The sequence below is a fragment of the Lithobates pipiens genome, unplaced genomic scaffold, assembly GCF_037356315.1.
Source record: "Lithobates pipiens isolate NorthernLeopardFrog02 unplaced genomic scaffold, aLitPip1_a1.2 Scaffold_126, whole genome shotgun sequence".
In the NCBI taxonomy this organism is placed as follows: domain Eukaryota; kingdom Metazoa; phylum Chordata; class Amphibia; order Anura; family Ranidae; genus Lithobates; species Lithobates pipiens.
The window spans coordinates 476,313-487,272 of record NW_027507714.1 but is presented as its reverse complement, the minus strand read 5'-3'; the positions used below and the strand labels follow the sequence as shown (position 1 = coordinate 487,272).

Here is a 10,960-nt window from a genome sequence, read left to right as displayed (position 1 = left end):
GTGTAGAACTTTAGATATATAACGTTACTTCTTGTTCACTTCCAACATATTCCGCTTTGCGCCTAAAAGGCGCATACCACCCTTCTTCAGACACGGCTCCTTTTGAACAGTCCATAACTGTCTTAACGTGTGTGGTTCCCCAACATGTACTTCCAAACCAGTACCTGTGGCACAGTCCTAAACTTGTGTAACGCGTGGTTGTTTTCAACGCGCGCTCCAGAGACATCTCTCATGGAACAGTACACAATTGTCTTACTACGCTCTGTTTTCAACGTGTGCAGAAACAGGTCCTACGGAGCAGTCCATAATTGTTTTACCATGTGATGTTTCCCAACACCCAGTGTATGGCAACAAAAAGCGTGTGAATTCGTTTTTCACAGGGCGTGGGGATGTCTGGAATGGGAGTGAAACATATTCACATCTGTATGGAAAGAGTAATTACACGACCTGCAATACTGGATGCCTTTCAAGCAGCGTTGAGAGAAAATAGGAGTTAATGAGCCAAGCTCTCCACATCCCCGAAAGCACAGAGGTACTGTAGGGTAAATTGAATGTATTTTTAGGGGTGAATGTATTTTTACGGGTGAATGTATTTTTAGGGGTGTCATGTACCACCTTGTAAGGAGTTTGACAGCTGTTTCACAAGTTGAGTATGACCTGGTGTTTTTTTACATGTTGGTTAGCATCTCCTCCCATTCATGTGGACCAGTTGTCCGTCTCCCATTTAAGCATTGGTTCGGTTCTCTCAGCCAAGGAAAATTTGCTGAGTAAGCAATAAAGCTTGGAAATAACCCCCTTTGCCCCTGGAGGAGTGTAGACAAATGTGTTCATATTGCATGGGAAGAATACGGGAATCCAGGTTGCCTCTGCTATGATAGAAGTGCTTAATTTGCGTGTATCTATAGTGTTATCAGGAACCATGAATCAGGCTGAGAGAGAAGTACAATCAAATCACACTTGTTTATTAATAAATATAAAAAGGTAAACAGGAAAAAGCGTAGTCAAAGCATAGCCAGAGTCCAGTAGCCAGATCGGGTAGTCAGCCAGTCCAAAGTTCATAAGCCAGATCGGGTAATCAGCCAGTCCAGACGTCAGGGATCCAAGGAGAGCAACTGCAAGCAGGATGGAAACCAGGAGGGATGTCAGCAAGCCAGTCTTGAAACAACAGCAGGAGATGGTTCCTAGTGATGTGACCAAACGTGAAGGCAATGGAGAATAACTGCAGCGATCGCAGAGTCAGGCCTGATCCCTGCGATCGTTAACAGTTTTTTTGGTAGCATTTTATATTTAAATCCGGAAGGCGGTGCTTGGTTTTCGGGGTCCCGTACGTGGCTAGGCTCCCAAAAAGTCCCCCACATGTGGTATCCCCGTACTCGGGAGAAGCAGCAGAATTTAGTTTGGGGTGTAATTTCAGTTATGCCCATAGCATGTGTGAGCAATATATCATTTAGTGACAACTTTGTGCAAAAAAAAAAAAAATTGTAAAATTCCTGCAACTTGTGGCAAAATATAAAATATTTCATGGGCTCAACATGCCTCTCAGTAAATAGCTTGGGGTGTCTACTTTCCAAAATGGGGTCATTTGGGGGGGTTTTGTGTTATTTTGGCATTTTATGGCATTCGAAACTGTGATAGGTAGTGAGGAGTGAAATCAAAAATTTGCACCCTTAGAAACCCTGAAGGCAGTGATTGGTTTTCGGGGTGCCGTACGCAGCTAGACTCCCAAAAAGTCCCACATATGTGGTATCCCCATACTCAGGAGAAGCAACAGAATATATTTTGGGGTGCAATTCCACATATAACTATGGCATGTGTGAGCAATATATCATTTAGTGACAACTTTTTGTAAACTTTTTTTTTTGTGTGTCATTATTCAATCACTTGGGACAAAAAAAAAAATATTCAATGGGCTCAACATGCCTCTCCACAACTTCCTTGGGGTGTCTACTTTCCAAAATGGGGTCATTTGGGGGGGTTTTGTGTTATTTTGGCATTTTATGGCATTTGAAACTGTGATAGGTAGCGAGGAGTGAAATAAAAAATTTGCACCCTTAGAAATCCTGAAGGCAGTGATTGGTTTTCGGATGCCGTACGCGGCTAGGCTCCCAAAAAGTCTCACACATGTGGTATCCCCGTACTCGGGAGAAGCAGCAGAATATATTTTGGGGTGCAATTCCACATATAACTATGGCATGTGTGAGCAATATATCATTTAGTGACAACTTTTTGTAAACTTTTTTTTTTTTTTTTTGTGTCATTATTCAATCACTTGGGACAAAAAAAAAATATTCAATGGGCTCAACATACCTCTTCACAACTTCCTTGGGGTGTTTACTTTCCAAAATGGGGTCATTTGGGGGGGGGATTTGTACTGCCCTGCCATTTTAGCACCTCAAGAATTGAGATAGGCAGTCGTAAATTAAAAGCTGTGTAAATTCCAGAAAATGTACTCTAGTTTGTAGACGTTATAACTTTTGCGCAAACCAATAAATATTCGCTTATTGACATTTTTATTTACTAAAGACATGTGGCTGAATAAATTTTGCCCTCAATGTATGACTAAAATTGAGTTTATTCGATTTTTCTTATAACAAAAAGTAGAAAATATCATTTTTTCTCAAAATTTTCGGTCTTTTTCCATTTATATCGCAAAAAATAAAAATCGCAGAGGCAATCAAATACCATCAAAAGAAAGCTCTATTTGTGGGAAGAAAAGGACGCAAATTTCGTTTGGGTACAACATTGCATGACCGCGCAATTACCAGTTAAAGCAGTGCAGTGCGAAATTGTAAAAAGACCTCTGGTCCTTAGGCTGACAATTGGTCCGGGGCTGAAGTGGTTAATGTCTAAACCGCTGGCAACAAAAGTCAGCACACCCCCTAAGTGAAAATGTCCAAATTGGGCCCAGAGTGTCAATATTTTGTGTGGCCGCCATTATTTTCCAGCACTGCCTTCACCCTCTTGTGCATGGAGGTCAGCAGAGCTTCACAGGTCACCACTGGAGTCCTCTTCCCCTCCTCCATGATGACATCACAGAGCTGGTGGATGTTGGAGACCTTCCCCTCCTCCACCTTCCGTTTGAGGATCCCCCACAGATGATCAATAGGGTTTAGGTCTGGAGACATGCTTGGCCAGTCCATCACCTTTACCCTCAGCTTCTTTAGCAAGGCAGTGGTGGAGGTGTGTTTGGGGTGGTTATCATGTTGGAATACTGCCCTGCGGTCCAGTCTCTGAAGGGAGGGGGTCATGCTCTGCTTCAGTATGTCACAGTACATGTTGGCATTCATGGTCCCCTTAATGATCTGTAGCCCCCCAGTGCCGGCAGCACTCATGCAGCCCCAGACCATGACACTCCCACCACCATGCCTGACTGTAGACAAGACACACTTGTCTTTGTCCTGCTCACCTGGTTGCCCCCACACACGCTTGTCACCATCTGACACCAAATACCTTTATCTTGGTCTCATCAGACCACAGGACATGGTTCCAGTAATCCATCTCCTTAGTCTGCTTGTCTTCAGCAGTTTGTGGTCTTTCTTGTGCATCATCTTTAGAAGAGGCTTCCTTCTGGGACGACAGCCATGCAGACCAATTTGATGCAGTGTGCGGCGTATGGTCTGAGCACTGACAGGCTGACCCCCCCACCCCTACAACCTCTGCAGCAATGCTGGCAGCACTCATACGTCTATTTCCCAAAGACAACCTCTGGATATGACGCTGATCATGTGTCAAACTCCAGCCCACCTCCTCCAGATGGGGACAGCAGTACATACCCTGGCCCTTCTGACCCATCTCCATGGTAACAAGTACCTCAAGATGGCAGTTAGCATTGGATCAATATTTCCCCGGGACTGATGGCCAAAGACCATCTCCTCCTTCATAGTGTTAAACTCTAACCCACCTTCTCCAGATGGGGGCAGCAGTACATACCATGGAGATGGGTCAGAAGGGCCCAGGTATGTACTACTGTCCCCATCTGGAGAAGGTGGGTTGGAGTTTGACACTCATGAAGTAGGACCATGTCCTGCTTTATAAGTGTCAAACTCCAACCCACCTCCTCCAGATGGGGGCAGCAGTACATACCCGGGCCCTTCCGCCCCATCTCCATGGTAACAAGTACCTCAAGATGGCACTTTGTATTGGATCAATATCTCCCCAGGACTGGAGGACAAAGACCATGTCCTACTTCATGAGTGTTAAACTCCAACCCACCTTCTCCAGGTGGGGGCAGCAATACATACCCGGGCCCTTCTGACCCATCTCCATGGTAACAAGTACCTCAAGATGGCACCTTGTATTGGACGTCATAAACTCTATTAAAACACAAGAAGCAAAATGTATGAGGCTGGAGGAGCTATGCTCAGCAACCAATAAATCAGCTTCCATTTTCAAAGCATAACTAAAACTCTGAAGATAGAAGGTGATTGGTTGCTGTGCACAGCTGCTTTAGTTTTTGTCAATTCCCCCAAGAGATGCTTGAAATCAGGAGGAATGCTTGCTTTTCCAGGTCTATGGAAAACCCTAACGATCTTGAAGCGTTCCTCCTTCCAGGCATGTAGATGGCAGCTTCCTTCAGCCCATGCTCATGGAAGATAAGGACATACCTGGACAAATGACACCTTCTCTAAACAAAAAAAAGTGGTGCAGAACCCAAAAAATGTACCAGGCCGTTAAGTGTCTCCTATGACTTACAGCAGACCAATATTTTATTTCAGGTTGGAGTCAGGAGTGAATAAAAAACAAGCAGTCAATAGAAAACATACATTAGAACCAAGCCCATGTTTTCAGTTCATGTTTTTTTTGTACAGAGTGCAGAAGGGCAGCACAATGCTGTGTGGGTCACCATTCCCCATTATGTTCCAGCTTAACAACTGTATCCCATGAATGAGACCTTGGGACTTAGTATCGCAGCAATGAAGACCTCTGGATTTTCTAACTCGCGAATGGAGACCTCGCCATTTCCTAACTCGGGAATGGAGACCTTGGGATTTTCTAACTGGGGAATGGAGACCTCGCCATTTTCTAACTCGGGAATGGAGACCTCGTCATTTTCTAACTGGGGAATGGAGACCTCGTCATTTTCTAACTGGGGAATGGAGACCTCGGCATTTTCTAACTGGGGAATGGAGACCTCGTCATTTTCTAACTGGGGAATGGAGACCTCGTCATTTTCTAACTGGGGAATGGAGACCTCGCCATTTTCTAACTGGGGAATGGAGACCTCGTCATTTTCTAACTGGGGAATGGAGACCTCTGCATTTTCTAACTGGGGAATGGAGACCTCGTCATTTTCTAACTGAGCAATGGAGACCTCGGCATTTTCTAACTCGGGAATGGAGACCTCGGCATTTTCTAACTGGGGAATGGAGACCTCGTCATTTTCTAACTGGGGAATGGAGACCTCGTCATTTTCTAACTGGGGAATGGAGACCTCGGCATTTTCTAACTGGGGAATGGAGACCTCGGCATTTTCTAACTGGGGAATGGAGACCTCGGCATTTTCTAACTCGGGAATGGAGACCTCGGCATTTTCTAACTGGGGAATGGAGACCTCGCCATTTTCTAACTGGGGAATGGAGACCTCGTCATTTTCTAACTGGGGAATGGAGACCTCGTCATTTTCTAACTGAGCAATGGAGACCTCGGCATTTTCTAACTCGGGAATGGAGACCTCTGCATTTTCTAACTGGGGAATGGAGACCTCGTCATTTTCTAACTGGGGAATGGAGACCTCGTCATTTTCTAACTGGGGAATGGAGACCTCGGCATTTTCTAACTGGGGAATGGAGACCTCGGCATTTTCTAACTCGGGAATGGAGACCTCGGCATTTTCTAACTGGGGAATGGAGACCTCGCCATTTTCTAACTGGGGAATGGAGACCTCGCCATTTTCTAACTGGGGAATGGAGACCTCGCCATTTTCTAACTGGGGAATGGAGACCTCGCCATTTCCTAACTCGGGAATGGAGACCTCGGCATTTTCTAACTGGGGAATGGAGACCTCGGCATTTTCTAACTCGGGAATGGAGACCGCCATTTCCTAAATCGGGAATGGAGACCTCGTCATTTTCTAACTGGGGAATGGAGACCTCGCCATTTCCTAAATCGGGAATGGAGACCTCGCCATTTTCTAACTGGGGAATGGAGACCTCGCCATTTCCTAAATCGGGAATGGAGACCTCGCCATTTTCTAACTGGGGAATGGAGACCTTGTCATTTTCTAACTGGGGAATGGAGACCTCTGCATTTTCTACCTCGGGAATGGAGACCTCGTCATTTTCTAACTGGGGAATGGAGACCTCGTCATTTTCTAACTGGGGAATGGAGACCTCGTCATTTTCTACCTCGGGAATGGAGACCTCGTCATTTTCTAACTGGGGAATGGAGACCTCGTCATTTTCTAACTGGGGAATGGAGACCTCGCCATTTTCTAACTGGGGAATGGAGACCTCGCCATTTTCTAACTGGGGAATGGAGACCTCGCCATTTTCTAACTGGGGAATGGAGACCTCGTCATTTTCTAACTGGGGAATGGAGACCTCGCCATTTTCTAACTGGGGAATGGAGACCTCGTCATTTTCTAACTGGGGAATGGAGACCTCGCCATTTTCTAACTGGGGAATGGAGACCTCGCCATTTTCTAACTGGGGAATGGAGACCTCGCCATTTTCTAACTGGGGAATGGAGACCTCGTCATTTTCTAACTGGGGAATGGAGACCTCTGCATTTTCTACCTCGGGAATTGGAGACCTCGGCATTTTCTAACTCGGGAATGGAGACCTCGGCATAAAAAAATACACACCCCCTTTGTCCCTAGTGGTCTGTGCCGTGCCCGGCATGCACTTTTATATTATAAAAACTGTTTTTTCTGCCTGAAACTTGGAGATTGTCCATAGCAACCAAAACGTGTTCCTTTTTCAGTGTTTTAGGATTTGATTACATTATTGAATAATTTTTATTATTATTTATTATATTATAAACTTTATCATACCCGGGATGTCTACTAGACTCTGGTTTGAACAGATTTAAGGCTGGGTTCACACTGCAGCGATGCGGGAACAACGCGAATCCGCGGCGGGTTCCCGCATCGCATGCCTCCCGGCGGCAGTTCACACTGCCCTATGCGAACTGCTGGGAATGTCAGTGAAAGGTTAATGACACCCCCAGATCAGTTTGCATATCGCAGTGCGATCTGCAAACTCGGACAGGAATCGGATCGCATGGCGTGAACACCCATGCGATCCGATTCTGCTGCGGACCAAAAAAGGGTCATGTGCGAGTTTGGGGCGGGTGCGATGCGAATTCAGCCATACTATCTGTATACTATCTGTATGGCTGAACTCACATCGCACAGAGAGATCGGATGTGATTTGCACTGCAGTGCGGTGCGAATCAAATCCGGTTCTCGTAGCCGCAGCAGTGTGAACCCGGCCTAAGAGAGTTATTCCTAAGAATTACAGGACTACAATCTAAAACGCCAAATTTCCATGCAAAATAATTGTACCGCTTTCAGCACCTAAAATCAGACTGAATCATACCGCCAGGGAGGTTAACGATTAATCGTGCAGCTCTACCATATTATGAAAAATAATTGTATTTACTATGTAATTAAAATTCATGTAATTCTATATATGTATTCTATGTAATTCACTTATAAAAAAAAAAAGGGGCGGAGTAAAGGCGGGGCTGTGTTGATGAGATCCTGATTCTCATTTAAATAAAATGGACGGGGAGGCGGAGCTATAGCATCTTAGACACGCCCACAGGCTCCTGTAGCTGTGAACGGCCACAGCGTCTCCCCGCAGGGATGTAGTCCCAGTGTAGGGGAGCGCGCACGCAAGGTAACCCCCATACAGAGCGGCTCTGCTGACGGGGCAACCTTCTAGGACAAGAACAGGAAGTGGCAAAAACACACCAAAAATACGTTTTTTTTTAAACGAAAATTAAGGAAAGGCTAAGTGAGCACACAGTACAGTACCTTAAAGGAACAGGATTAGAAGAAAACAAAACAACACAAACCTTTAGTATCACTTTAATTTTGAAGTCTGGAAAAAGAAGATGAGAATTTGAACTGCTGTTTATATCTCGAATGGGAGATTTCCTCTCAGTTCCTCCACTTGGGAGACTTGGGTGCGATGACAGAAGTGATGGATTCTCATCACGATCAAAACCCAACAGGGGTTCTAACCCTTCTAGTATGAAATGTGTAGATACATATTCTGGCGTCCCTGTAGAAAGGATTATATACACTACAATGTACAGAGCCCTAGTTTGTTTACAGCCTTAAAGGGAACCTGTCATAACTTCTGTATCAGAGGTCAGGCTTCACAGGCGTCCTTCACTTCCACCTACTCTTTCCTTTGTACACCCAGAGAGCTTCCTCCATCCCAAACCTATGTCACACTGAGGTCTATCGGTCTGTTGTGCTAACACCTCACAGTCCAAAGGGAATGCCACAGTAGCGTCTAGATGAATGGATTTGGGGGATGGGATAACCAAGGCTGAGCTATGAACACAAGTCCAAGTCTCCATCTCCTGAACTTTGAAGGCTCTCCAGATAGAAGGAAAAGGTACCCAACATCTACTCAATAAAGGTTTTTGTTACAAAGTTGATGAGACAGGTTGACATTAATTCTCGCGTTTTCTTTTTTTGAATCCTAACCTAGAAACGCGTTTGTCAATGGCCTTGGTTGGCCTTTCAGTCACTGAAACACAAGGTGGTATAGAAAGGTCTTTAGATATATAGGAGGTTGTTCTTGTGCCCTGACACATTCCCAGGACACCCTCCATAACCGTCCATAGATAACGGGAGCTCATGGGTTCACGTAGTGTATGGACAAGCCGTTTATCTTTCCTTTTGGTGGCCATGCGTTTTCTTCTGGCTGTATCATCCCATGTGCGTTTTCTGCGGAGAACCTTCCCATCTGCTCTCCTTTGTCCGACATTCTGGTTGTGGTGGAGGGCTGCAAGTTTCACCCTGGCTTCTAGTTCATCGAGGCCAGAATGAAGCCCTCTGGTGCTGAATTTCAGAACATTCCTGTGAAACATGGCGGGAATGTCAGACTGGCAGTTCCAGGTCAGATGTCTCAGATCTTCAATGAGCTGGGGGTCAGTCACTATTTCTTGTACTTTCTGAAAGGACGGGCTTCCAGGTTTCAGCCACAGAGTTTCCCTCAAAGTCTTCTGGGACAGATCTTCGTGTTCGCATTGTTTATAGAGACGCCCCTCTTCCCATGAGTGCTCATTAACAATATGGTGGATCAGCGAGAGCCATTTTTCTCTTAGTAGATCCTCGCGGTTTTCAGATGTCTGGACTGACCACACAAAATGGTCACGAATTTTCCTGATCCAGGGCCCGATGTTTGCACAGAACCTCGCTCGGCTAGCAGCTTTTAGCCTCTTTGATAGATTCTTAGCGTACTGCCACAGGTTGAATTGATGAACGACCTTGGGGTAATTTTCCTTCATGGATTCTACAATATTCTTACACCTGTCAGAGGAAAAACAAGCCACGTCCAGTCCTGCCATAGCGCGGGACATGCATACCTCAAAGCTGCGTTTCTCCATATCCACCAAGAATTGGCATGGAGAACTTCCAATAATTTCAAAGTCTAGAATTTTGTCTGTGATGGTGTCAGTAAGAGTGTAGATGCAATGCCCAGCATTACGTCCTATTGTGCCATGCTGACTGGCACCAGCCAATGATACCGGACTGTCTTGAAGTTCTTGGGTGACTTTTTTGTGTTCTTCCTCCCAAGCTGCGTGGATTGCAGGATAGCAGTAGTATTTTTGGTAGTAACGATATTTTTTTTCTGAAATGTGTCTCAGGCCCAAATTGTTGAAGAGGTAATGGGCTTCCCGATATTGGAGGCCACTACAAAACAAGGAGGCTGCCATGAGGACGTTTCCAGCAAAGAACCTTTTCACCCTTGGTTGACTTTCCCAAATTTTAAAGAAATGTCCATCCTCACATTGACCTCGAATGATGACGGTGGAGCCTCTATACTCCTTGTTAAAGCTTTTCACCAATTTAGTGCAGCCAGGAGCCTGCCGACACTTCACCATATACACAAGAGAGTCCAAACATTCCTCAAACACCAACAGCCTCCGACCTCGGACAATCTTCTCTAGCGTGTCTCTTTCTTGGGTCATGCCAACTTCAGAATCCGGATGGAGCTCTTCCCCGAGGTTGGAGTCTTTATTATGGTCAGTGGACATAGAGAACGGCAGGCCGCCTGGTTCCATCAGAGGATATGGAAAGCTCTGACTGCTTGTGGCAGGAAGAGCATTGTGAAAGTTGAAGTTCTTCAGAAGGTCCTGGGCGTTGTAGCCAACGGCGGCAAGGCTTCCCAAGGAATGGGTAGGCTGCTTGATGATGGGCGTTATCTGTGGTGTGCAGTAGGACTGTAAAGGAAGGGATAACATGAGTACAGCGGCAGCCTGTGTCATGGGAAGGACGGGTGCCTGCTGGGATTTCTGGGGCTGAGGATTCAGAAGGTTGTTATCGGTCTGAGTTCCGGCATCCACCAATACTTTCCCTTCATAGATGTTCTCTGACATTAGACATCGATTACAAATAAAAGAACTAATGCTCTTGGCTTCTAATCGCTCCGATTTCTTTTTCCTTTTCCCAACTATTTTCTGTTCGTCGATCAAAGGTTTCCCTTCGGTGGCTTGTGGAAAAATTGCCGGCAAAGCGTTGTGCTTCAAAAATCTTTTCTGAGCAGTAAAAATATAACTGTCCTTTGTGAAATGGGCGGAGCACATGCGGAAGGTGTCCGTCTTCTTCCCTTCATAAATCTTACCGGCCAAGGTATCGGGATCCTGGAAAAGCTGGCCTGTCTGCAGAATCCACTTCTTGATGCGCTCTATGGAGCTGGGAAAGGAGTGCAGGACAATTCCTGGGAATTTCTGGTTGTTCCCAGTCTTGTGTGGACACCCCATGATGATGCAGTTCGGC

The 10,960-nt window shown here is 45.6% G+C and overlaps 1 protein-coding gene across 1 annotated transcript; it reads right to left on the bottom strand.

The window, feature by feature from the left end:
• Positions 1 to 4,670: 4,670 nt before the first annotated feature.
• Positions 4,671 to 6,053, bottom strand: LOC143973871 (uncharacterized). The gene is made up of 2 exons (XM_077474741.1): positions 5,972 to 6,053; positions 4,671 to 5,881 (listed from the first exon to the last, which is right to left on the bottom strand). Exons 1-2 carry the CDS (start codon positions 6,035 to 6,037, stop codon positions 4,865 to 4,867), a joined length of 1,083 nt encoding a protein of 360 aa, XP_077330867.1. The 5' UTR covers positions 6,038 to 6,053; the 3' UTR covers positions 4,671 to 4,864.
• Positions 6,054 to 10,960: the final 4,907 nt, after the last annotated feature.